This window comes from Micromys minutus, assembly GCF_963924665.1.
Source record: "Micromys minutus genome assembly, chromosome: 12".
Taxonomy (NCBI): Eukaryota; Metazoa; Chordata; class Mammalia; order Rodentia; family Muridae; genus Micromys; species Micromys minutus.
Window position 1 is genome coordinate 19836001 of NC_137981.1, and position 27546 is coordinate 19863546.

The window sequence follows — 27546 nt, forward strand, 5'->3', positions numbered from 1 at the left end:
AATAGCATTTTCTGCTCAAGCCTGAGAACCTGATCTCAAACCCTTGGTATCAGCAAAAACCCAGATGTGATTATAAGAGTACTGGCTTGGACTCTCAGTGCCGTGGTGGGCAGAAAGAGAAGGCTCACTGCAGCTTGCTGGCTACCAGCTTAGCTCCAGGTTCGGAGTATAAGAAATACATCATTCCAATCTATCAGGAGGCACAAGGACTCTGCTCTCTCCCAACTGTCAGATAACACCCATTTGTCCAAGTGTTCTGTTTATCTTAGGGTGGAGAGTTAGTTCGCTCCTGGGATGGCTAATTGTGTGTCAACCTGACACAAGCTAGAGTCTGGAGAGGAGGGAGGACCAATTGAAAAAAAGCCTTCATAAAATCAGAATGTAGGCAAGCCACCAAACACCCCTCCACAGTCTGTTAATCAGCTCTGTCTCCAGAGTTTCTGCCCTGTTTGGTTTCCCACCCTGACTTCCTTCAGAGATAGGCTATGTTGTAGAAGTATAAGCCAAATAAACCCTTTCCTACCCAACTTGCTTTCGCTTATGGTATTTCATCCTAATATTAAGGGCAGCAACTGATTAAGCTACATATCAGGAAAGTGGGGCAGGTTCTCCAGCTCTAGGAGGAAGGGGTGATGCTCTTGAGTAGGAATGATTGTAACTCTCCAAAGCACCACACTGATGGGGACGAGAGGACAAGAATATTCATGATCAGGACTGTACAAAGCACATATGGCTTGCCACCAAATTGGCAGGCCAGCCTTTTTTATTTTTAACCTTTTGTCTTGGGTAACACCCAGTTCTACAAGATAGTAAAATAAAAACTGCCTTCCCTTCCCTAGTCTCTTCAGTGTGTTATTAAATAGTAAAAGTATTGCTTCTTACAGTGAGAAACATGAGAGGAAGGACAGCCTAGTTCTCTGGCTAGGTGTTCAGGCCCACACATGTGGACACTCCCAACACACACACAGGACAGATGACCATTTCTGACCAGTGTGCCTGTCTGTCTGCTGCAACACATTCTTTGCAAACTGCTCTGTGATATCTCTCTGTATCTGTCTCCCCAACCCCGTATTTAATTCTTTTGTGTGAGTCAATTAATCCTCTCTTTGAAACTATTCTGACGACTACGGCCTTTATATGACAGTAATGAGCACTTACTGAGAAAAATTGGTGAAAGCCAGGCATGGTGGTGTCACATCTGTAATCCCAGCTCCTGGGAAACTGACACACACACACACACACACACACACACACACACACACACACACACACGTGTGTGATATGACAGCACAGCACCCCCACAGAGCTCGCCAGAAATCACACACTAGCGCTGTGGAAATCAGCAAGCAAAGAACTGCCCAAAGGCAACCCCAGTTCTACCCAGTCTCCGGTCCGGAGCTAAGGGGGCGTGTCTGTCACGTGAAAGTGGCGCGGTGGCGTAGGCGGTGAACTGCGCAGGCGCGGGGAAGTCTTGGTCCCACGGGTCCTCAATGCTGCGCTACAACGGAGGAGGCACCTGCGTCCGCTGGCGCAGCTCAGGGGGCCAGTGAGGTCCACGGAGGCGGGGTCCTTGGGGCGCAGGTGAGGATCTAGGCAGGCCAGGGGCCGCGGAGAGTGGAAACCGGATGGAGGATGCGGCTCGATCCTCTCCGGCTGCCGCTCTCCGACGTGCCCTCTGCCCACCACAGCGATCCGGTCAAACTCCACGTTTGGGGCCCAGAGACAGCCCCTCAGCTTTCCCCCCCTCCCGTCTCGGAATGGTGCTGGTGACACCCAGCTGTCTGAATTGTTGGGACAGAGGACAGAAAAGCTCTTGTCCACCTCGCACCCAGATCTTTGAGTTGTTGGGACAGAGCACTGAAAATAATGCTCGCCCACCTCGCAGGGAGGGGGCATCTACCCAATGTGGGCCGAGGGCTGCCGGGATGGCCGTGGCTATCCAGTTTCTGTGTTTGGGTGTCCTGTCAGGAAGTCTCTGAGATACCTGTTCCTCCTTCTCTTCCAAAGGTTACAAACCTTTGACTTAGAAAGCTCAGTAGTAAATTTCATAATGTTGTTGAGGTGTGGTAATGAGATCAGATCTCCAATGCTCCGAATTGCTGGGTTGTTGGAGTTGGTGAAAATGGCCCAAAGGAGGCCAAAGAAAGTTAAGGTTGCCTGGGGAGGGCATATTCCCAGAGTCCCGCAGACATCCTGCCTCCTATCTTTCCACAGCCCTGTTACCTAGTTGTTTTGGTTTTATTTTTACTTCAACTTTTCCCCCCCTTGGAGCTTGGTAAGTGCTTTATTGGACAAGAAAATACTTACTTCTTGGATTTTTATTTCGAAAAGCATTGCCATGGAGCATTCTAATAGAGTCTTACGTGCTCTTGCTTCTCCCCATCCTTGGAGACAAAACTGGGGTTCACACTGTATACCCTAGGTCCTCAGAAGATATTTATCAGAAAATTCTTTGTTTCAAATATTTGGGGTGACCATTGACTAATCCAGGAATAAGTGAGATTTTAACATCTCTGGCAGTCTTTGTGAAGAGCTTATAGCATCTTCCGTGATTTATCTCTGTAGACGGTGATTAATATTCAGCTTATACTTCCTTCCATATCACTGTTCATCACCAAAGGAAGTCAGAGCTGGAACCCAAGCAGGTCAGGAAGCAGGAGCTGATGCAGAGGCCATGGAAGGATGTTGCTTACTGGCTTGCTTCCCCTGGCTTGCTCAGCTTGCTTTCTTTTTATTTTATTTTATTTTTTAAATTGGAAATTCTGTGCATTTACATTTCAGATCTTATACCTTTCCCACAATCCCATCCCTCCCCCTTCCCTCCCATTGCCTCCATGAAGGTGCTCCCTCTCCCAACCATCCTCTCCCACATCAGCACCTTGGTGTTCCTCTACACTGGGAAAACTTGCCTTCACTGGATCAAAGGCCTCTTCTCCCATTGATGCCAGACAGTGCTATCCTCTGCTGCTTATGCAACTGGAGTCATGGGTCTCTCCATGTGAACTCATTGGTTGGTGTTTTAGCTCCTGAGAGCTGTGGTGGGTTTGGATAGTTGATAATGTTGTTCTTCCCTTGGGGTTGCAGACCCTTTCAGCTCCTTCAGTCTTTTCTCTAGCTCCTTCATTGGGGTCCCCGTGTTCAGTCTGATGGTTAGCTGCAAGCATCCTCATCTGTATCAGTATGGCTCTGACAGAACCTCTGAGGGGGCATCCATATCAGGTTCTTGCCAGTAAGCACTTCTTGGCATCAACAATAGTGCTTGAGTTTATTGGGTGCATGTGGAGTGTATTCCCAGGTGAGGCAGTCTCTGGATGATCGTTTCTCCAATCTCTGCTCCTCTATTTGTCCCTTTATTTCCTCCCATGAATGTTTTGTTCTTCTTCCTAAGAAAGACTGAGGCATCCACTTTCTGGCCTTCCTTCTCTTTGAGCTTCATAAGTTCTGTGGATGGTACGACGTTGTTTTTTTACAAAAAGGAAAAATAATAAGAAAACAAAAACCATAGCAAAGCCTTTTCGGTTAACTAGAGTGCTGCTGTGTTTCAGGTTCTTCGCAAACATGTGCCACCACCAGATACAGCTTGTTTTTCAGAAGATCCCAAGGTGATAAGCAAGAAAATGGTCTCTGGGGGGCCCAGAATGAGAGTTAGGATTTGGTTACAGGAACCCAACTGAGGTTTGTCCTCATCTTCCTGTCCCTCCCTATTCATATGTCTTGAGAGAACAAGTTTTCTGAGCCAAGGCAAGAGGCTGAAAGTCAGCAGAATGCCCTGATCTTGAGAGGGAACCACTTCTCAGGGTGGGGAAAGAACTTCCCAGCCCGCTCTACCTCTTCCTCTCAGTCGTGCCTCTGTTTCCTCAGTCTCTGAGTGTGTCATCTTACTCTCCTCTGATCATATGTTCACAATCTGACTCTTAGTGTCTCAGTGGAGGGTGGGATAGAGGCAGGCACTCACCCCAGACAACAAAAACGACTGTGGCGGACGACTGTAGGTCACTGCAGTGGCCATTTCCATAGGTGCTTGTGGGAATTCTCTGCTGTCTCTCACTGCGACTGTTACCGCTAAGCTGGCTTTTTTTTTTTTTTTTATGGCATCCAGAACGAACAGGGCCTTGTATATAGGGGAAAATGCAGACCAGCTTCTCAACAGAGAATGGGCAGAATGGTCCTTAAGAAAACATTTGGCATGGGTTCGTGAGCTGCTTGCCAAGGATTGGGCCTGGGAGAGACTGGGGCTCTCTCCAGACACCAGACCCCATTCAGTAGGAATCTCACCCTCAGCTTGTTCAAGGCTAATAATCAGGTTTCAGCACTGTCAGTATGTGACGTCCATGTATGTGCATACTGTCCTAGCTTTAGGTGCCACGGAGGGTTGTGTATGACCTTGGGAATCCAAAGCAGGGTGAGCTGCTATGGAATGGGAGTTAAGAGACCCATACCTGAGTCCCCGCATAGACACTGATGCCCTTTTTACCCATGGGACTTAAGGCTAGCCAGCTTCTCTGGGTCTTAGCTCAATGAAGGAGTTACTGAAGTAGAGATTTAAGAACAGAGGACATTAAGAACAGGGGATGGGGGAGGAGAGGCGGGGAACCATGCTTCTAGTCTATTCACTGAAGGCCTGAGCCAAGAAAGTTCTGTGCCTCTTCCCTTTGCTTTCCCTCCTTTTCCTTTCTTCCATCCCCTGGGTCTGCCTCGGGCCAGCCTTTTCTGAGGTGGGAAGAGTCCCTGGGTGAGGCTGGGCAGGGCAGGTGTTCCCTTGATGTTTAGAATATTTTGCTGTCCCTACATGTTTCAGACAGGAGTTAACCCACCCACTGCTGAGGCTTTTGTTTTGCTAAGACTTTATCGGTTCCTGCCCAGAGGCAGCTCTCTGAATGAGCGTCTGACTTCCATGTGTGTGCCTGTGAGCGTGTGCTCGCACAGAAGGAGCTCAGTCGTGCTGGGTGCTCCTAAGGCTGTCCCTCCCTGCAGGTGTAGTCATTGGGTGCTGCAGAGCCTGAGTGTGAGAGTGGGGACAGGGGGTTCGAGTTCTTGTTATTCAGTGAGTGCACTGGGCTTCAGCTACATTAGTTCACCTTGCCGGTGGGTAGCAAAGCTGGAACTCTCAGCAAGGTCAAGTCCCAAGCTTGGGTAATCTCTTTCAAAGCCAGGCTAGCAGTGTCCAGAATGAGCTTTCTCGCAGAGGTAAAATTAGGCAGCCACAGGTACTTCTAACTTTGCTCTGCTGTGAACTTTGAGGAATAACGTGCAAATCCCTTGGTCCGTGCTTTGACACATAACATGTACATTACATTACCTACATTACATATAGCAGATCCTTGGCAAGTTCTGTTGGTGTAGGGATGCACTCCCCTCGCCCTTTCTGTACCTCAAAGTCAGACAACCAAAACACAGCAAATGAGGACTGTTTTTCACAAGGTGCAGAGATGTGCATACGTTCACATATGCATGGGCCCTCTAATCAGGTAGAGCCTTTAGTTGGCAATGCTTTAAAGAAAGAAGGGTTTGCCACTCAGGTGGCTTCTCTGAACCTATACATCCTTCCTGGGTGCCAGTTCAGCCATTGGCAATGCCCTCCAAGCCCCGTTCCTGCTTCTGACTCAGAGTGTCCGGGTAGTAGGTCTTATATCCAAAACTGCTTCTCTTCTAGAGCTCCCTATTCAGTGAGCAACACTCGTGCTCAAGACAGGAACCTAGAGTTGATTTTCCTTTCTTTGGCCTACACTTTACCAGTCAAAGTTCTGACCATCTCATGAGTCTCCTACCCAGCCTCTTCCTGCCTGACTGCCGCAGTCTAAGCCCAGGGGCCCATTACTCTGAACTGCCCAGAGCCAAAGGAACTTGACCAGGTTCTATCTTGGTCCACTTGACCCTCCATGCTGTAGCCAGAGTGAATTTTATTTATTATTTTATTCACGTGTAGGTTTGCCTGCATGTATGTCTGTGTACCATGTGCGTGCCTGCCTGGTGCCAGTGAGGCATTTCAGGTGGTTATGAGCTGCCATATAGGTGCTGGGACTCGAACTCAGGCCTTTGGAAGCCTCACAAGTGCTCTTAACTGCTGAGCCATCTCTCTAGTCCCAAGCCAGGATGATCCTATCACTCCAAACCCTTTATTTCAGCTTCTTGTACAATGAGCATCTATCTCACCAGAGCTGACAGGGCCTAATTTTTATCGCTGGCCACTACAGCACCCTCTCTAACTACTCTACTTTCTTTTTTTTAAAGATTTATTTATTTATTATTTATAAGTACACTGTAGCTGTCTTCAGACACACCAGAAACACACCAGAAGAGGTTACCATAATGGTTGTGAGCCACCATGTGGTTGTTGGGATTTGAACTCAGGACCTCTGGAAGAGCAGTCAGTGTTCTTAACCACGGAGCCATCTCTCCAGCCCAACCACTCTACTTTCAAGAATACACTATTCACTTAAGCCATTCTTTTACCCAGAGTTCCCTCACTCTGACACTCTGAGTTCTCACAGCCCTTACATGCCAACTAGGCAAATGCCTGCCTTTTGATCCAGAATAAGCGGTACTTTCTGCTCAAACCCTTTCCTAAAAGCATTACCACCTGAAGGCTCTATCTGAGCACAGGACCCATGCCTAAGAGAACACACTTACACCTTTGCACACTGTGGAGGGAAAAGGAGATGGTGAATAGATACCACGTAAGGATCCTTGGCAGCCCAGTTGACTTCCTGGGTGTAGGGTAAAGAAATGGAACAGAGCAGGCTGGGCAAAGAGCCTTGAACAAAAGGACCTGTCCCTTTGATGCTGAGTGTGACATGTGGGCTGTGTTAAGGGCCTGGTTTAGTATGCACCCATAGCAAAGGGGAGTCTGCTGGCACTTAAGAAATGTCACAGTCTGCATGACTGCAAATTGCAAATGACTCAAAACTTTGCTCAGTTTTTTGAAGAGCTAGGGGGCCTTGGCAGCTGGCCACCTCTGATGCTTTCTGGAGATTAACCATTGGCAGCTGAAGGAGCCCCAGGGTTTCTGTGTGGCCCAGTCCTGCCTGTGGAGTGGGGAAGCTTAGGGGCCCAGGCGAGACTCCAGAGCTCCACCTCCAGCCCTCCCTGTGCCTGGTCATCCTGCCCACACAGCCTGTGGGTCAGAGTCCTTTGTCAGTAGAAGCAGAGGTGTGGACACGGTACATGGTAAGTGCTGTTCCCAGGTTTGGCCTGCTTAAGGATGGATATTTAGGGGAAGGGTACCTAGCTGGATGAAGCATGAGCTAGCAGGTGGGCCGAAGTGGGGTTAATGAAGAAGAATGTTGGGACTCCAAAGTAAGCCGTTAGTGTTGCTATCAGAAGGTGTCCATGCCGTCTAAGGGGCTGTGTCACTCTGTCATTTTGGAGTTCAGCTGAAGATGGCAGCAGTTTGGCTTTGGGGCTCCAGCTGGCTTTTCTCTACCCACCCCAGCTCCCTCCAGACCAAAGCTGCCACTCTGAGCTCCTAGAGCCGATGTTTATTTACAGTCTTATCCAGCTTCACTTTCTGGGAGCCACGGGGATCAGATAAGGCTCCCCGTGGGGAGCTGAGTAATATGGCTGTCAGGTGGGGGCTGGCTCTTCTGTAAACAGCCTTGCAGTTCTCTTCTGGAGAGCCTGGGTCTCTTCTAAAGGAAGGGAAGAGAGGGGGAGAGAAGAAGAGGGACAGCTGGTCTATGGTAAATTTCCTTTAAAGCAGACGTAGTGGAGCTGCGTTTCCTGCTTGAAATTCTGAAGGTGGAGGGTCATGTCCTTGGCCTCCACGGACCCTCTTCTGAATGTGTGGCAAGGCCAAGTGTGACATCAGAAAGACTCTAAGCTTTGGAGCGCCGTTCACATTGACTACCGATGGCAGGATTGCTACCTGCTGGCCCTGTGACACAAGGGAAGGTCCTGAACTCAGAACCTTAATGTTTCCCCTGCAAGGAGAATGTCCTCTGCTTCACAAGGCAGTTGAGAGTGTAAACTTAAGCCAAATATGCCAGGTGACATTTAGAAGATTTGGGGTTACTGGCCTTCCTGTTTCTCTGGTCAGTGGTCTTGGAGGTCCGTGTGGAAAAACACTAGTTCTGTCTAGTTATTAAAACCTATCTCCTTGTCCCCTGTGGGAGTGGGAATAGGTGATTCAGGGTCTGCTGAAACTGTGCCGAATGTTGTGGCGGTGTCTGTTCCGAGATCTGCCAGGAGTTGCTTTGAGTCCTGGAAGCTTGGTACTTGTGGTGTTTAGTTCTCCATGCCTGTCACCACCACACAAGCCACCTGCTAGGATGGGCAGTGTGAGCCTGTTCACTGAGAAGTCTGCCTCCACCAGTACTGCTGATAAATCCTGGGTGCAGAGCCTGCTAGGGTGTTCTCCCCAGAGGAGTGACTCCACCCCTTTTTTTTTTTTAAATACTTATTTACTTTTGGAACACTGTAGGGGTTAGGGCAAGGGTGGACAACATCATCTCTCAGGGTAGCTTTGAAGCTCACATCTTGAATCCAGGCTTCTTGAACTTGAGGTAAGGAGATGGGAGTCTCTGGGCCATGTGAACTTGAGTTCTTAGGGCACCTTGAGCACACGGTCAAATTCTGCAGAGAAGAGTTGAGTCTGTTTTCCCCAGTGATTTAAACACAGAATGAAGCGAGGCCTGAGAATACTTGAGATCCTAGAGGAATGAGAGCCATGAGGAAACCCAGATGCTTCAAGTGGCCGTCAGAAAATGGGCTGGATGAAGCCCCTATTGCTGTCACCTCTCCCTGAGGCTCCCAGTCTGTTCCACGCTAGGCTCGATCTTTCTGTGCCCAGGCAAGCTTTCATGTTGCTAACGGTGTCCCACACCAATTCCAAAACCACTTCCTCTAATTATGTGGTTGCCTGGACTGGCTCCCTTCCTTGTGACACCACAACCCAAGTGCAAGCTGCCTAACCTTTCTACTTACTTTTATGATACTGTGTGAACCGAGCCTCTGTCTCCTTAAGGATCGTGTGTCTTACTCATACTAGGTTCTCCAAAATCACTACTTAGGTTGATTGTAAATAAATCATGAAAATAAATGTTCAGTCTAGTTGAGTTGAATTCCTTGATGGGATCATGAGCACACAAGCCAAATACTTGCCATTCAGTGGTAGGGAAATGGATCCGTGTGCCTCTAAGAGTGTAGTAGGGGATATGTTGGTCAGGTAGGAAGGAGGTCCTGAGACTCCCCAATGCTCTGCTGGTTTTACTGGTAGGATTGCTGTAAGCTGATCTCTTACAGAAATGCTTACACATTTGTGACCAGATGACCGTACTCATGGCCTCCTAAATTATGTAGACCTGCCATAATTCAGACTCTTGTAGACCGTATAATGGTCCCAACATTGTTTGCAGGCTGTGCAAACGCTCCTGTTTACAGCAGGTGTCTGGGAGCTGTGATTTTCTCTCCCAATCGTCCTGTGAACTGTAATCCAGTTATGAGTAACTTTGCCAAAGAAAAATTGGAAGCAGGCCTGTGGAACGTTCTTTCCTGCTGAACCCGAGACCTCGATTGTGTAGGAGTAATGTTCATCACTCAACTGTATTGAATTCATTTCAGCACTTGTGTGTGGTGAGCCATTGCCCATAGAACCTCTTGGTGTGGTTCTAAGTCTTCCCTCTTCCCTCTCAGATAAAATCAGAGATATAGTAGCAGTAGCAGGCACCACACTTTTCAACATATATGCCAGCTCCTCCTTTCTCCAAGTGAAGTAGTTCTAGAATCTTCTCCTTTTTTTCCTTCCTTCCTTCCTTCCTTCCTTCCTTCCTTCCTTCCTTCCTTCCTTCCTTCCTTCCTTCTTTCTGTGTGTGTTGTATTTATTTGACCATCCCTTTCCTGGAGTTTGCTTTTAATTAAATGGCTGATTAATTTAACTTTAACAATACTGCTACAAAGTTATCTACCATAAAACTTGATCCCCAGTCTCTCTTTTTACATTGGGACAGTGACTCAATAAATCGGCCAGAATGTCTTTGAACTTCATAGGCTCCTCTTGTCTCATCCTGCTGAGAAGCTGAAGTACAGACCTGTGCCACTAGACATGGCCTCTCTTTTATTGCCTAACTCACATTTGAGCTTCCTAAGCTGGCTTCAGTCTTGGTGTCACCCCCATAGGTCGCTTCCTCCCTCCTCAGAGCCCACTGTCCCAGCAGTGATGTGGATTTCCCAGCCTCCGCTCAGTCTTTGGAGAAACTTTCAGGTCAAATCCTGTCAGGTGGAATTAAGTGTCTTAGTTGGTTTACTCCTGTCCTTGTTCCTGTCAGTGTCCTGTCCCCAGTGACCCGAGTATTCAGCTGGGTTAGAGGGAGGAACCAGGATGGGTGAGAGCTTATGATGTAATGAGGGCTAACAGACAGAAGCACTGTCCTCTTAAAATACTGGTGTTTAACAATGGCCAATTCTAGATACTTCAGACAGTATCTGCTTTCTTGTCAGGTGTGGTTTTATGTATTGATTTATTGGCTCTGTTGAAACTGGTTTTTGTTGTTGTTGTTGTTGTTTTTTTTCTTGGTTTTGCTTTTGTTTTTAATGGAAGCCTATTTCATTTTATAATGAGTGAGAAAGCTATTCTCAGCTAGCAGAAATTGAGTAAGATTATCTGTCTCCTGGGAGCGAGGCCCTGCTGGGCAGTCGCTGGGGCTTTGATGAATAGAATTCTGGCTTTGTTTCTGGGAGATTCTTAAACTCCAGAGGAAAGCAGATAGGGTAACAAGTATCCGCTGGTCACAGATGAGAAGGCTGTCCCTACCCAGGGAGGTGATAGCTGAGCCACTTGCCACTCTTGATGTGAAAGAGAATGAGAGGGAAGCAGCCAGCTAAGCAGCCCAGGTCAGGGAAACAGAGGTGCAAGAAAAGCCCCTTAGCCGGCTGCCGGCTGCCATTTCTCTCATTACTCCTCAGGCTCTAGTGAGCTCCTTGGGACACAAACCTTCGTGTGTCTGTGCTTTCCCCGAATTCTCAGATGGGGCTCAGACAAGCAGCTGAGCAGCTCTGAGCAGTCCCATCTCTCCTTGCTTCAGACGCTCCTCCTCTGGCCCCCTGGCTAGTTGCCCACTGGGGCCTTGGGCAGGAGGTCAGATTCCAGCTGTCCTGTGGGAACAGTAACATCTTCCTTCTTCTCAATCTCCAGACATGTCTTTTCTCCAGGACCCAAGTTTCTTCATGTGGTCCATCGGTGTGGGAGCTGTGGGGGCCGCCACTTTGGCACTGCTCCTGGCCAACACAGACATATTTCTGTCCAAGCCCCGGAAGGCGGCACTGGAATATTTGGAAGACATAGACCTGAAAACGCTGGAAAAAGGTAAGGGGTGTGACATTGTCGGCCTCGGTACTTTTCCAGGATGGTAGGATACATGCTTAACTCCTTTAGCTTTCTTCTTAAAATCGTCCCCTTTTCTTAAAGCAATATTAGGACGAAATCTAACAGCAATTTAAAAATCACAAATAGTTGCAGCCGCCCAACACAATCATTTTTATTTTGCTGTATCCCTTTCCTTGCTTATAAAGTCACACCGAAGTGATCTTCGCATTCGTGGCTAATTCATCTTTCTCTTATCAAAGTCATTTTTCACTCTCTGTTACTGTTGACTTAACTGCAATGATGAATGGCTCCGTAAGACTCCACGATATTCCACCGTCACTTAATAAGCCAGCTATTCCGGAGAGTATTCTTGAAGGGTTCCGAGGCTTTCAAGGTTGTCACAAAGAATAAAACAAATAGGGTTGTTGGGGTGGAATGAGCTCAAGAGACACCACTCACCCTGTCCTGTGCTCCTGGTGCATGTACAGGGCACAGGAGAAACTGCACATTGTAAAGGGGGGATTTGGGGAGCAGATGATACTTTGTGGTTACTCTGCCTGTGATGCAAAGCTGCAGCAGGGGAGCTGATTTTAGGACAGGAGAGCCTGTGTACCTGTCCTCAGTAGGGGCCTACCTGGAGTCCATGGCAGGAGCTGTGAGCCCCACTCAGTCATATTCCCCCTACTCCCCACCCCCTCAGGTACATTTCCACATCAGAGCTCAGACTCAGCAGGGGACTTTCTTTTTTTTTTTTATTATTGGATATTTTCTGCAATTACATTTCAGATGTTATACCCTTTCCCCAATCCCATCCCCCCTCCCCCTCCCATTGCCTCCATGAAGGTGCTCAACCACCCTCTCCCACCTCAGCACCTTGGCCTTCCCCTACACTGGGAAAATGAGCCTGGACCAAAGGCCTCTCCTCCCACTGATGCCAGAAAGTGCTATAGCAGGGAACTTCCCTGGTAAACATTAGGGCTCACTGATTGGATGATCCTCTGGCTAGTGCCCCGGAGAAAAGCCTTTATCATATGCTCAGTGGGTGAGGGAGCTGCCCTAGGAAGGCAGGGTGTGGTAGCTCACTTTCATGGTAGGTCACCTTAGAAAAGTACAGAGAGAAGTGCCAAGGCTTTGTTCAACCCCAGTCTTTAAAAATCTCATGTGACTACACTTCCCTTCTTTCCAGTTTGTTCACACTGTATCCCACGAGTGCATGGGTACCCCTGAGGAATACTAAAATAACTAAGGGTGATCTACAGTGAGGCTGCACTGACTCTCCCAAGCACCTACGTTTTGGGCATCTCCCACCTTCTTCTGGCTAGAAGTATTGCAAGTATTTCAGTTAAAAATGTTTAGGTCAATTTTTAAAAAATTGAATAGGCTTTTAAGAATATTTGTAGGCTGAAGAGATGGCTCAGTGGTTAAGAGCACTGACTTTAATTAAGAGATCCTGAGTTCAATTCCCAGCAACCACATGGTAGCTCACAACCATCTGTAATGGGATCCGATGCCCTCTTCTGGTGTGTCTGAACAGTTTACTCATATACATAAAATAAATAAATAAAATCTTAAAGAATATTTGTGGGAGGGGTGTCAAAATATAAAACTCATTTTTGGGCTCTACAGAATTATTAGACTGACCAGTGCTGCCAGCCATAAATGGAGTCTCGATTTTGCTAGAAATTATCAAAGTGTGGATGTTCAAGTTGAAAGTTTGTTTTTGTGGGGGAGTAACTTTTCAGTGTACAGTTGGATCGTTAAGCCTTACCAGTGTTCCTTGGGAAGATGCGTCTTCCCTGTCTGTGCGTGCCTTCTCCTCGGTATGAAGTGCTCATCCTAGTCCCCTCCTAGGCTGGGTCCGGAGCTAAGTGCAGCTCAGTGTAGTTCAGGAGCTGCTGAACAATTGAAGAAGGACTGGGCTGGCCAGAAGGAAACCATAACTATTTCTTCTCTCTCAGAACCAAGGACATTCAAAGCAAAGGAACTATGGGAAAAGAACGGGGCTGTGATTATGGCTGTGCGAAGGCCAGGCTGCTTCCTCTGCCGAGCGGTAAGTGCCGTTGAGGATCTGTGGTAAGGAAAGTATTCAGGCAGTGGGGTCTGGAGTATTTCCATCAGGACCAAGGGCTTATGTGTGCTCTTAACCCTTCTGACATTTCTGGATGCTTCTGGTATTTGCTCTATGCATTTGTTTTGACATTGGCTCCAATTGTGTTTTTAACAACTCCAAATACCCTGGTGGGGTTAGCTCCGGGGTTAGCCACACGTCTGACTTTCTCTGTCCCGAAAGTCTTTTGCCCAATATGGTAGCAGCCATGTCCTGCACTGCCTTTTTATTTAATCCGGGGCAGCAACAGGAGAGCATTCGGAGTTCCTGTTGGTCCGCACGGATGCACACTTGTTGAAATAAGGGTCTGGACCACAGAGGAATGCTCCCTGCTCACTGTCAAAGCTGCAGCAAGCAGGGACCTCCTCACGGAGGCACTTTAGAGCGAGCCTTCCTGCTCTTTGTGACCCACCCTAGATCATGAACGGCTCTTTCTCCCCTTTTGCTCTCTCAGAGTGGGCAGCTGGGCAGGGACTCAGTCATACCATTAGTGTGGATGCATTTGGCCTGTAAGCTTGAGTGACATTGAGGCTTACTTACAGGTTAGCTCCAGGTTGACAACTCAAATGGAAGCCATTCCTGTAACGGGAGAGGAACTATGGTTATCGAAACGCAAAATACTAGTACAACAGGAATTTCCCAGGGGCCTGAGTCAGGCCCTGTCACTCTATAAATGAGTAAAAAGAGGGTGAAGGTAGTTTGATGGCCTGCCTAGGTGGTATCAAAAGCCCCAAGTTCTGAGATAATTGCTTTGACTAGAAGAAAAATGGACTGGGGTTCTCATGCCCTCGAAACCATTGGGCTTCCCAAGTAACACCCTTGGCCCCTAATGAGAAATTTCCCTGGAAGCCTAAGTCAACACTAGGAAATTTCTTTCTGCTTCTGTGTGTGATAAAGAATTCGCTGGCATTATTGAGTACACATACTTTGCAAAGTCTTACCTGTAAGACTTTTTTTCTTCAGTCTTTTTTTTTTTTTAAAGACAGGATCTCATATAGCCTAGGCTGACCTCTCATTTGCTATGTAACCCTTGATTTTCTGATTATCTCGTCTCCACTTCCTGAGTGTTGGGGTCACAGACATGCACCACGACTGTGTTGTTTTCTGTGATGTTTGGGATGGAACCCAGGCTTTGCACGTACCAGACAAGTAGTCTGCCATCTGAGCTACATCCCCAACCTGTGCCCAGCTTCCCAGTGTCCTCTCAGGACCACAGCCCACAGTCACCATTCTCATTTTAAGAGGAGGAGACAGCGGGGCAGAGGTTGCCACAAAGCCAGACTGCCTGCTTAGTGTGTTTTCCGTTACTTCACTGTACAGAGCTGGAGGTTGGAATCCCCCTGGAAGCTGCAGTGGAAGCCCATGTCTCTGCCTTTGCGCTCTTCCAGAGCCCACCAATATTCCTTGCTTGTGACTTCTCCCTCCTAAAGTCAGCTCAGGTCATTGTACATCACATCCCCCCAACACTGACTTTCTTCCTCTCTTCCGCATTTAAGACCCCAGTCATGGCACTGAACCTGTCCAGTTAACGTAGGATCTTCTTACTTTAAGGTCAGGTGACTGGCAAGCTAAGTTTTCAATCAGTCTCAGTTCCCCCTTGTCATGTGACAGGTCACAGTCATTTAGACTGGGCCATCTTTAGGGGTTCATTATTTTCTTTCACCCTGGAGGTGGAGTGTAAACTGAGGGCTTGTAATTCCATATCTAATATGCCTCCAGACACCAGCAGAGAAACTGCTCTGACGTGATCTCTTGAAGCCACTGGCACAGAGAAAGTCCCAGGAATTTCTTCCTAATCACAGCCGGCTCTCCTCTGTTCTGCTCTGTTCTATGTTTGGCATAGCATTTTGTGGAAACTTACAGGGTCCAGAAATGTGGGTGGATAGAGGTGTGTGAGTGACTCAACAGAGCAGTTATATGACTCTGTTCCCCTCAGTGGCTTTTATATAGCGACATCCCCAGAGGAAAGAGCCCAGGAGAGCAGTAAATCGAATCTCCAGCAGGTGGTCTTCAACCACGTCAGACACTGTAGCCCCTCCACTCTGTTGTGGTCAAACTACTCAATGGAAGTTTTTTTGTGACTATGTTATAGTCAATGCTGTTCTGTCTAGCTACGCTTTCACTTCTGTTTTTCCTTGTTATAGAAAATATCATTGCTCTCATGTCTCACTGTATGTATATCAGAGATGGGCAGGCTACATGTAGAACCCTGGTGGTTCTTTTAATTATGACCTCTAATGTGAAAAAGCTCCTTAAGGTTGAAGCTTTTCTATGATTCACAGAGTGTTGTTTATCCTTCCAGCTTTTGGCTCATGAGGATCAAGAATGTCTGTACCACTCAGCACAGCCACACCCTCCCCTTGTCTATCTTCAGCTCTTTCCATCAAGTATTTAGTGCCTTTCCCATATCCAGCCATGTTCTAGACACTGGGATGTCTATGAAGCAAACAATAGAATGTCTTAGAGTAAGACATACTTTGGAACCTATGTGCCCGCGCTCAGTGGTGGCATGAAGACCAAAAAAAGCCATGGGCAGAAAGCAGAGGACATGTTGGAGAAGTAGGACAGGTCTGGGAATCTTTCTAGAACAGTGATAGCATTCCAGTAGGTTAGACTAGGGATGGAAAGAGAAAGTTCCAGTAGGGACTTGGGGGGAAGGGTCTTGCACAGAAGAAGCCTAGAGACCACAGTTGCTCTATGGCCTACATGCATATCTGATGGACCCTCGGGCTAGTTTGGTCTAGCGCAGGAATGAGCTGGAAAGACAGTGTAGGAGAACCTGTCCTGGCTGAGAGTGAAGGCCATGTTTGGGAGCAGCCACCATTACAGAGGCTCCCTGGGCATACTTCCTTTCCCACTGTAAGAAGATAAAAAGCCTGGGCTGGTGAATGCACTTGAAATCCCGTTCTGTGGCTGAGTAGGCTGGGCTACATAGGCGTAGCTTGTTTCTGGAACTGTGTTACCGTTGTCCCTCTGCTCTGTGTCAACCCCGGACCATGGTTTGTTTTTCGACTGCAGAGCTCCGGGAGCTCATGTGACTGAACCTTCCTGTCTTCCACAGGAAGCAGCGGACCTGATGTCTTTGAAGCCCAAGTTGGACGAGCTAGGTGTACCTCTCTATGCGGTGGTGAAGGAGCAAGTTAAGAGAGAAGTGGAGGATTTCCAGCCTTACTTCAAAGGGGAAATCTTTCTGGACGAAAAGGTACGTCTTGTGGTTTAGAGAGACGCCTCAGTACGTAAGAGTTCTTACAAAGGACCCACATTCAGCTTCCAGCACCCATGTTGAATGGCTGACCTTGGCCTGTGACACCAACTCCTAGGGATCCAATGTCCTCCTGGCCTCTGAGCGCTTTGCTCACATGCATAAACTCACACAGAGATGCACATATACTCATAATTAAAAATAAAACACAGAAAGAGTGTGTTAGAGGTTTGTGGGCCCTGTGCTGTATGCTGGTGGGACTAGTCCTTAGCCGAGAGAGGTCACTGACCTAGGGTGGGTCTGTCCTGGAGCTGGAGGTAGGCATCCCCTTCAGTTTCCCAGAATTTTCAGGGTCCCACAGCTCTCTGAGCATACCACAGGCAGACTCTTGAAAGTTTGTCAATTAACTCAGGAGGGTGGGAAGGAACAGAAAATCCTTGCCCCTTAGCAAAACTCTTGCCCCTTAGCCAAACCCTTGCCCCTTAGCCAAACCCTTGCCCCTTAATTTATGCAACTACCTCCTTTGTTCTCTCTCCCTAGAGACTGCTGTAAGGACTATGGGAACCACATGGTGGGGGTGGGAGGAGGGAGGTGGTGTTTCCTCAGATTGAATGTCTTGAGAACAGAAGTTGAACCCAGTGATAGAGGACTTGCCTAACATATATGTCCAAGGCCCTGGTCTCAATCCCTGCATCACAAAAATAACATAAATCTAAACTTAAAAATGTTTTCCTCTTTCTTCTTTTCTGTTTTCGTAAAGAAGTCAGAGCCCCGGCAGTTTTGTGTTTCCCTAGGCAGTGAGTGTGATCCTGGGAGGAGTGACGTATTAAGCTTCAGAAAAAACATGAAGTAGCAGGCTCTGGGGCTTTTGGCAACCTTCTTAGGGATGAGAGACATGCAGACTGCTCACACGGGATTTTCCTTGCTCTGTAGAAAAAGTTCTATGGTCCAGAGAGGCGGAAGATGATGTTCATGGGCCTCATCCGTTTGGGTGTGTGGTATAACTCCTTCCGGGCCTGGAATGGCGGTTTCTCTGGAAACCTAGAAGGCGAAGGCTTCATCCTCGGAGGAGTTTTTGTGATAGGATCTGGAAAACAGGTGAGATCTCAGTATTTGCTACAGACCTGTGGGTATCTGGAATTGAGGCTGCAGTAGAGGGCATGAATCTCCACATTTAGCGTCTTCCGTCCTTCCTCCCAGCAGCTGTCACTAGTCACACAGCCTCTGTAGGCTTGTGTCTCATACATACACTCTGTAGTCAGGCTACCCGACAGTCATGCTGCCCACAGTGTAGTTGGTGAACTTGAGACCAAGAGCAGGTGGGCAGCTGTGCCAGTGAGTGAACTGACTTCCCATTCCAAGCTGTGTTTCAGTACCTGCCCAGGTAGCTCAGTTTTATTGTTCGTGAATGTTCTCAATGGGCTTGTCCCCAAGCCGTCAAGGATGGATGTGGAGGAAAATAAAAAGGGAGAAGAAATAGAAGCAGCATGACAAGGGAATGTGGAAAGAACGGGGGGGGGGGGGGTTGATGGGTAGGGGGGAAAAGACTTCTTCTGTGAACAGGGTGTTAGGAGTCCTGGCACTGGGGACCCAGAATCAATACGGGGACCCTGAGGAAGGGTACGGGAAAGAGAGATGAGGTGTGCCTGGGAGGCAGGGGAGTACTCGACAGGAACCTTGGGGCTTTCAGTGGACAGTCATGGGTCACAGGAGGAGGACCTGGAGACAAGCCTGCATGGAGTTCATAGAACAAGCCACATGCACATGTGTAGGGTGTGGTTGGATTTTTGTTGTTTTATTTTGTTTCTGTAGAAAAACAGCCTTAGTCTGCATTGTTAGATCTTACAACAGAAAAGAAATAAGAATAAGAAGCTTAGTTTCTAATCTTTTAAAAAGAATCCACTGGTCATTGTTCTTACTTATTTGTATTAGAATTTAGAAATTAGACACTAATTAATTGGTATCTAATTTGACATAATTCTGTTTCTTGATTTCTTGTAAATATATCAAAATGTCATAATAGTAATGGCCACCAAGCACCTGCCTTGTTAGGGGTACCCGTAGGTATGGATTCATGTCTTCCTTATGACCGACCAGCCAGGGCTAGTTTTCTCATTTCCATCTACATGTAAGTAGTGGACCTAGAGGTGGGAAGCAAGTCAGCCAGAGCTACGGCTGGTGAGCAATTAAGCTCAGGAACCCAGAAGGACAGCACCCCACTGTGTACAGATTATCTTCAGAAGCCTTTTTAGGTGACCTGGTCTAGATGACCCTAGAAGGTGGCCCCTTTCTTTCCTGTTCTGGCCCTGTGGCATTTCATTGTCTTACCTTGGCCTCCTACGGTGGCCTCTAGGGCAGGGTTCGGCACACCTGCTAGCCCTTTCATGCCTGGTGATGATTCACTGGGTACTCATGGCCAGGCTAGCACATTCCTGGTGTTGTTAGGTGTGGTGTTTGTTGGTCCTCTCAGAGCTTCTGGCAAGGTAGTGGGGTGAACTGGGTTGGCTGGGCAGCAGGACTCACCTAGTTCCTCCTGGAGGGCATTTCTGCAGTCCTGTTATGTCAAGTGCCTCAACGTAGTAATTTTTTTTTTTTAATGATTTGTGATGCCTGGTTACTATAAAGACTATAGTAACCTATATTCTTGATGCCTATGCCATATAGAGACTCTAAAATCAGCAAAATAGTGAAAAGCGTGTGGAGCCTTCATATAGGGTACTAGAACAGAGCTGGGGGGCAGCTGGCTTGGTTTCTCTCTCCGAAGTGATGGTGACTATTTCCCGTGTCATTGGCTTACATGGTAAACAATTTAAATTTCCTTACTCACTTCCTAATAGTCAGCCTAGTGTGGTGGACTTATCTTTCTTATTTATTGCTGTGTGTGTGTGGGCATGTCCACATAACAATGTGTATGGGAGGAGGTCAAAGGACAACTCTCAAGATTTGGCTCAGTCTTACCTCCTTGTACGATACCCAGGCATTACTCTGAGGTCCCAAGGCCCTGTATATGGAAAATGCCTCTGCTGGACAAGCCACTCCACTGTCTCCTCTTCCTCTCTATTTTTCTTTTTCCTTGTCTTTATAATGACAGGACACATTACAAATTATTTGCAATTTAAGGCAAGTATCCAGATAGTACAGTGAGTTAAAGAACATAGAGGATTCCTGATGATCTCAAACATGTCCTTTTATCCTTTCACTACTTCAAGGTCACTTTGTGATGTCCTCCATCTTGATGTGTTTGCTTCACTGTGTTGGAAGTGTGACCCCAGTTTATGAGGTTTAGAGAAAAGAATGGGGTCTACCTTCTCAGACAGTCATCCAACCTCCATCCAGGTAGCCTCTGAGCTCTACTTCATAGGGTTTTTCATTCTCTTCTCTCCAGATGGGATGTTCTTTTATCTGCCTGTCATCCAGGAAGCCTTCCACCTACCCTTGCTTTAATTAACCATGATTAGCTTCATGTGTCCCAAATATTGGGACGCTCCCTTCTCAGAAGACTGAACTCCTCAAGGGCAGGTGCCAGGTTGGATTCAGATCTGAGCTCTCAGCCGCCCAGGACTCAATGGGTAGCTGGTGCTCAGCGTCTGTTTCATGAGTGAACACCTCCCAGTGGAGACTGACATCCCTTCCTGTTTCCCCTTTAGGGCATTCTTCTTGAGCACCGAGAAAAAGAATTTGGAGACAGAGTGAACCCACTCTCTGTTCTGGAAGCTGTAAAGAAGATCAAGCCACAGGTTCCAGCCTCTGGGCAAAGCTGATCGAGTACAGCTGCTGGCTGGGGGAGAACAGGGCCTGTGCAGCGTTCACCAGATGAGCTGTGCTTTCACTGTGGGCCCAAGAGCTAGGAGGCCATTACGCCACATTTACTAGGAATTGGTGATGTATTTTAAAATTGACTGTTTAGGTCCCAGAAAATTTAACATTCCGTGTAGGCCCAATAGAGCAAGCAGGTCTCAGAACAGAGTAAAATCTAACAAACCAGATAAAGTTATTTGAGGAAATATCTAGAAAACTTAAGGTTTGAAGTTTACTGTTACACCTTCCTTCAAAGGAATATGTCCTAAGTCCTGGTATTTGAAGTAATTCTTGTTTTCATACCTAATTTAAAAAAATCTGAAATCTGAGAAAAGTGGGACTAAGAAATATCTCAGTGGTAGAGCATTTACCTAACATGCACATGGCCCTGGGTGGGATCCCCAGACAGACAGATAGACAGACAGACAGACACACATACACCTAAGCAAAGCTGATGGCTGACTTGATAATTAGGGAATATAAGCCTTTTGTTTGATGCGTTTTCTGTTAACAACTCATTACTTAATGTCAGCGTGCCACATAAAGCAATTGACAAAGGTAAATTACAAAGTGAAGTTTCTTCTTGTGGTCTTCCCTTATGGGCACAGAGATTTGTTTCACTGGAAAAAGCTGTCACCTCTGGCTCTAATAAAAATATGCATCATGAATCACCTCTGTACGTAGGTTTCTCTTTCCTCGTTCCTTTTGCTTCAGCCTCCTAAGCTCAGGTCTTACAGACATGAGCCATCACTGCACCTGTTGGGTGCAGCAGGCCACGAGGGTTTTCTGGTGAGGAGTGAGAACAGCCAGACTACTGGCTACAAGTGAAAAATGTATATTCTCCCGGGATAAGCCATGAAGAAGACAGTGTAGTGACTCATCTAAGGTGGTTGAGAATGGTCAAAAAAACAAAAGAATTCCATCATTATTATTATTGTTGATTTTTCAAGACAGGGTTTCTCTGTGTACTAGCATTGGCTGCCCCGGAACTTGATTTATAGATCAGGCTGGCCTCGAACTCTCTGCCTCCCTAGTACTGGGATTAAAGGCATGCACCACCACTCCCTTCTGCATTCTGTCATTCTTGTTATGAGTTTTGCTATCTTCTCTGGATAATGATCTTGACATTTAAATATGGCAGCGGCTTTCGCATTGCTCTTATAGCCTAATCTGGTAAGCTAGGAAACAGACACACCCGTGATGAAATCCGTTTGCTGTGTTTGAATTTTGTCTTACAAGTAAAAGGTCGACAGAGCCCCATGGAGAGTCTTCCTCCAGGGAGTCTCTACCAGGACACCAAGTGGTCCAGTTTCATGGGATAGGTGTGGGAAATCAGAAGATCAGGCTAGACTCTGCCCTCTAGGAAAATAGGAGAGCAGACAGGATATCAATTAAACCAGGAAGGGAGGCAAGATAGGGGCTGGGTGTATAGAGTGAAGAGAGGAGGGTGGCGTAGGACCAAGATCAAACTTGGATCTGGCTTTGGGTGGGGACATATGTGAACTATACATAGTCCTTGATGTGCAGACCTCTGTGGTCTTTGAGGCAACACTCTTCCGGAACTTGCATGGGTTGATATGACTTCTTACCCAGAAGCTGTACTCCCTGGGCCTCTGGTTATTGCTAAGATAAAATATAAGTTCTTTGGAGGCCCCAAAGACAATGGAGGGTTTCTTGCATTAAAAAAGCAAACCTTGGGCTAGGGAGATGGCTCATGGGCAAAATGCTTGCTGCGTATACAGAAGAATCTGGGTTCCCAGAAGTCAGGTAAAAAGCTGTGTATGGCAGTGAGTGCCTGTAACCCAGTGAAAGGCGGACCTTGGAGAACTACGGTAGGGTAGGGAAGGGAAGGGTGACATTAGAAAAGCACACTTCCTTCACAGATGACACGGGCATCTTACCATGATCACATTCTCCAGCTGTTTGCTCTTGGAGTCCTCGCTCCAGTCAGCATGGCATTGCGGAGACAGCACTTGTAAGACAAGGGCTGTTCCCTGTTTGTGACTTTAAGTAACGTTCTAGTCCTCGGCACTGCTAAAGTGGGTATGAAAATTGTACTTCCATTCAGAAGTATTTATGAAGAATCCCCGAGGGCTGGCAAGCTGAATGCCATCACTTTACTGGAGCATCTCATCAAGACGGAGGCTTGAAGGTGGAGGCTTAAGACAGAGAAGTAGATTTCATTCTCTCTATGGGAGAGGGAGATAACTTAGCACAGACCTAAGGTCAGCACAGCTCTGTATAGATGTGGCCGGGAATTTTGTTTGTTCTAGAGATTTACTTTATGTTTATAGGTGAGTGTCTGCATGTATGCTGGTGGATGTCAGATGCATGTAGAGGCCAGAAGAAAGTGTTAGGTCTCTTGGAACTGGAGTTACCGATGCTTATGAGCTGCTGTGTTGGTATCGGGTATCGGGAAGGGTCCACTTAACATGACCAGCGGACTGAACTAGGGCATGGGAGGTGAGAGTGTCGGGAAGAGAGCTTAAGAGGAAGAAAGGAGAGAGTGATGAAGAGAGGGCAAAAGAGAAGCCGTGGGCCAAGAACCCAAGAATGAGCCAGGAACCCAAGATACTGCGTCCCTGAAAAGGTTGGGTGGTATCGAGATCAGAAGCTGGTGGAAGAGAAGGGAAGCCCAGCCCCTGAGAAGGAGGGGTTTAGCGTGGGGGCGGGGTGAGGTCCTGGGAGGAGCCACGGGTGCCTAGTGAGACTTGTCCCAGGTTTCTTAGAGACCTAAAAACCATGTAGCTGAAGACAGTCTTAAACCCCCGCTCTCTTCCTGCCTCCATCTCTCCAGCGATTGGAGGACTGCGCCACCACACCTAGTGTATGTGGCGCTGGAGATAGAACCCAATGTGTCATGTACGCTAAGAAGGTACTTTATCAACTGAAGGTACTTTATCAACTTTCTGCCCCGACAAAGTAAATGTTCTGGCTGGGAATATTGCTCAGTAGTAGAGCTCTTGAGTAAAATAAATGTCCTTTAAAAAGGTGGTTATCTGCCTAGAGTCAATGTATTGGCTGGAACAAATGTTAAATTCTTGTGGTAGCCTTCATCTGCCCAGGCTGAGGGGACATCCAGCCTTGAGCTGCAGGGGAATGTGTAGTGCTTGTTTAATTCTCTTGTTCACAGAAGGTGACAGAACCATTTGGGCCGTTAAGGTTTAGCGCTGTCAAGATCTCTGTATAGCAAGGTAGGGCCTGAAGGTTTGAATGTTTAACAAGATCAAGGTGATCTTGCCGTTAAGCTACTCCACAGGCAGGGCACACTTGGAGTGGCACGGTAGTGTTCATGTCTATGGGTTCTGAGCTTCAACAGCTCCATCCAAGTGCCAGCAGTCTTTCCTTTCCGTTCTCTGGTTAAGTCCTGGGAGAATGCACATCGGACAGCGAGAGTGCAACCCCATCTCCTGGCTGTTAAACTAACAGAGGCGTTCTTTTCCTTCTTTTCACTTTTAAAGACAACTTCTGATGCTGAAGCTGCTGACTGCTCCAGAATCTCTGGGGTGGGTTCTAGGCAACATTTTTTTTTAATGAGGCAGAATATATATATATATATATGGCCCTGAGTAACCTGGGGCAATTCCAATAAACAGCAGAGTTGAGAAGGACCACTCTAAAAACACAGTGTGAAGTGAGAAGAGCAACAGTCATAGTTTAAAGACCTTTCCAGAACCAGGCTTCCCCAATCCTGACTGCTGACTGTGGTGAAGTTCTAGGTGGCAGATATGATGCAGACTGTGTGTGTGTGTGTGTGTGTGTGTGTGTGTGTGTGTGTGGTGTGTGTATGTGGTGTGTGTGTGTGTGTGTGTGTGTGTGTGGTGTGGTGTGTGTGTATGTGTGGTCTAAATGCAGGCACAAGCTTTGGGAGTGGGGATCAGATCACACTTAGGTCTTCAGGCTTGGGTGAGAAGTACTTTTACACACTGAACCATCCTGTTGGCTTCCAAGTTCTGAGGTTTTGTGACCAAAATGGGAGTCTGTGGGAAGGTTCTAAGAAGAGGAGAAGCAGGATCCAATGTCCAGTATTCTGGCTGCTTGTAGAGAACAGACCGTAGGAAATCAAAGCTGGTAAGAAGGGAGTTCACTGGGGAATAGAGGCTGGGATCTAGGGGATAGATAATGTTGGTAGAAACATCACACAGGCAAGGCTGGCACTGCGAACTCTCAGAAGCTGAGCAGACAGAAAACACAGCCAAGGGGATCCTAGATGCGGGAGGTGAGGGCGAGGAGTCAAGGATGGCCCCACAGGTTTTCCTCAGTAGCTCTTGCCGTTTATAAGATTCGAATAATGAAGAGCGCAAGTCCACAGGGCAGTGGACAATTGTGATGTGCTGACACGGGAAGAAGAGATGAGGTAGAGGAGTAATAGAGGAGTAAGTATCAACTTGTTCACATTGTAACAATGCTAGTGAAGCTAAAAGAGCCACACCAAGGACCTAGGCATGGAGGGGCTCTGAGTATCGGTGAAAAGAACAACTCAAAATCAAATCATGGGTCCAAGCTGGTTCTGCTGAGATGGCTTTCCAGACTGTGCTCTTGCACATGAACGTGTGTGTGTGTGTGTGTGTGTGTGTGTGTGTGTGTGTGTTCTGCTCTCCTCTAGACAGCTTTTTCTTGCTATTATAAAAACTCTCTGGCTGAGACAACTTTCTCTGCTAGTAAAAACTCTAAAAGCTATCTGGATAGCTCATGGGGTTTTTCTGACCAAAGTCAGAAAAGCTGATATAAAAAAAAAATTATTGGATCTTCCGACCAAATTAGAAATCCTGTTAAGAAAAAGAATACCTTGAAGAGCTGTTTTTACTCTCCAGAGATCTTCAGGTAGCTCCTCCTAGAGATGTTCGAAAGGACTATTATCACTTTCTGCCGGCTCATCTCCTGCAGACCAAGGCCTAGGTTTTATTATATATCAATTCAGTTATTACATATCATTTTGATTATCCTAAAAATCAGCATGTTGTGATGCCAGCCCCTTAGTTCTCAGGAAACAGCAAGCACACATTTTCTTTTAACATTGCAAAAGAATTCAGAGATCGTCCTGCCTCTGTTAAATACAGAGAATAAGCTAGCTAGACAGGACCCCTTCCTGAAATTACCATTTCTACCACATCTGAGCCTAACCTTGCTGGGTCCAAGGCTGACTTTGAACTCGGGAATCTGCCTGCCTTTCTATCTACCTACTTTTGTATCTTTCTGACAAGTTGGCTCATTAATGCAGCTGCCTTTGTTCCTTTAGATCTTGAAGCCCACATACAATTCATATCACATCCTTATTTTTGCATAGTTGAGAAATTATGTATTTTCAAACTCATGTATTTAGAGCTCTTTCCCATAGCCTCAAGGGCTGTCCTGAAGATCCTAGTGTTTATGGTTTTGTTGAGACACAACCGAACCTTTCACTTTTGGGCTCATGCTGTTTCTAATTCTCATGGAGTCATTAACGATAACAGGGAGAACTTTCCTCAGAGGAACTCAAAATGCACAATATTATGAAAACAAGCCTTACGTCCACAGCAGCCATCCACCCTAGAGGAGACTCACGTTGGAGGGCCTTGTCCCAAGAGCAGGAATTGTGTCACTCTGTCCCCACCAGGGCCATGCCAGGCTCAGCAGACAGCCAATAGGATTCTACTCACATACATATTTAAACCATCCCAACAGGACAGTTCAGGGCTCCCTGAAGACAGGGTAAAGTGCCAAGACAGGAACAGAATGACAACCACTGTAGTCAACGTTGCATCCCATCCAGGAACTTAGCACCTTAAAAAAAAAATTTCTGGGGGCTAGAGAGATGCCCTGTGGGTATAAGGGGGCTTGCTGTGCAAGTGCTGAGGACCTGGGTTCAGATCTCTAGCTTCACATAAAAGCCAGGCATGGCTGTGTACACTTAGAAACTTCGCACTAGAGGGTAGAATGGGGGAGATGGGATCTCTGAGGGTTGCTGGCCAGCCAGCCTAGCCAAAGAAATGGCAACTTCTAAGTTCATGGGGGTGATTGTTGCAAATAGATAAGAAAGAGTACTAAAGCAATAAACCTCGATGTCCTGCTCTGACCTCTGCATATGCACACAACACACACACACACACACACACTTATGCTTCTTCGACAAAACCTCAGTCCAGTTAAATAAAGAACTTAGGATAGTTCTTGGCATTTGTATTTATAAAAAGTCCTTAGGGGATTCTAGTATGTAGGCAAGGTGGAAAACCACTGCTTTCAATTTAGGAACAACTGTGAAATCTTTGACAAAGGAATGTTTCCCGCTGTATTAATGCTCTATTAAGCCTGTGCCAGTGTCTGCTTTGGATTTAGGCAATAGATGCCCATGCCCTAAATTTCATGATGTTCATCCAGGAAACTTGGGTAAACTGCTGGAAGCTACTGAGCCCAGACTGTAGCTTTGTAATACTAGTCTTTATAAAAAACAAACAAACAAACAAACAAACAAAAAACCCAAACCAAAAAAAAAAAAAAGAGCTCCTTGTGAAGGTGGCTGATAGCTGAACACCAGAAAAGTTTGTCTTAACAGAGGCCTGAGGAAGGAATAAACTCCAGAGGCTCGCATGACAAAGAATGGATGATTCGAGCGTCAGTAAGAATAGCTACATTTGGATGGTGCTTAACAGAGAAACGGATGACGAGTTGGTCAGTGTTAGTGAACATTACTTATATCACACACACACCACCACCACCACCATCATCACAGGAGCGGGGTTAAAAAAGATTGTATGAGCCAGAGGTTGGGGAGGACCAAAGCAAAACAGGGGCTGCAGGACATGGCAGAATGGTTGCACTTAGGAGCTCACAGCATCTTACCTGCACAGGAGCAAGCCAGTCAACATTCTGGCATGGTGGCTCCAGAGAGGGGCTCAGGGAGCCACCATCCCTAAACCAATGGCTTCTGGTGGCTATCAGTTTTATTTAGGGGTGTGTCTCCTGATCGATCAGCCATGGTCCAGTTGGTGTCCCACACCTAGGCAGCCCAGGTGAAACTTCATAACTGAGTGCTGACTAATGGCTAAGACTCTCTTGGAGCAGGTGGGAGGAAGGTGTGAAACTGCTAACCTCTCCTCCGACACCTGAGTAGACACCGTGTACCACAGAGTCAGATCTAACACAGTGGACAGCCCTGCAGGG

General features: G+C 47.0%; 1 protein-coding gene across 3 annotated transcripts; it reads left to right on the forward strand.

Annotated features, from left to right (window-relative positions):
- The first annotated feature begins 1458 nt into the window (after positions 1-1458).
- On the forward strand, positions 1459-21074 carry PRXL2A (peroxiredoxin like 2A). 3 transcript variants are annotated; one of them, XM_080926134.1, is made up of 6 exons: positions 1459-1581; positions 11129-11299; positions 13258-13349; positions 16468-16608; positions 17542-17706; positions 20256-21074. In XM_080926134.1, the coding sequence occupies exons 2-6, from the start codon at positions 11131-11133 to the stop codon at positions 20367-20369; spliced, it is 681 nt and encodes a 226-aa protein (XP_080782260.1). In that variant the 5' UTR covers positions 1459-1581; positions 11129-11130; the 3' UTR covers positions 20370-21074. The 3 variants fall into 3 exon arrangements, with proteins under 3 accessions (XP_080782260.1, XP_080782262.1, XP_080782261.1); XM_080926136.1 differs by having other exon boundaries at positions 11146-11299; XM_080926135.1 differs by lacking the exon at positions 1459-1581 and adding an exon at positions 7159-7167 and having other exon boundaries at positions 11146-11299.
- The last annotated feature ends 6472 nt before the right edge of the window (positions 21075-27546 follow it).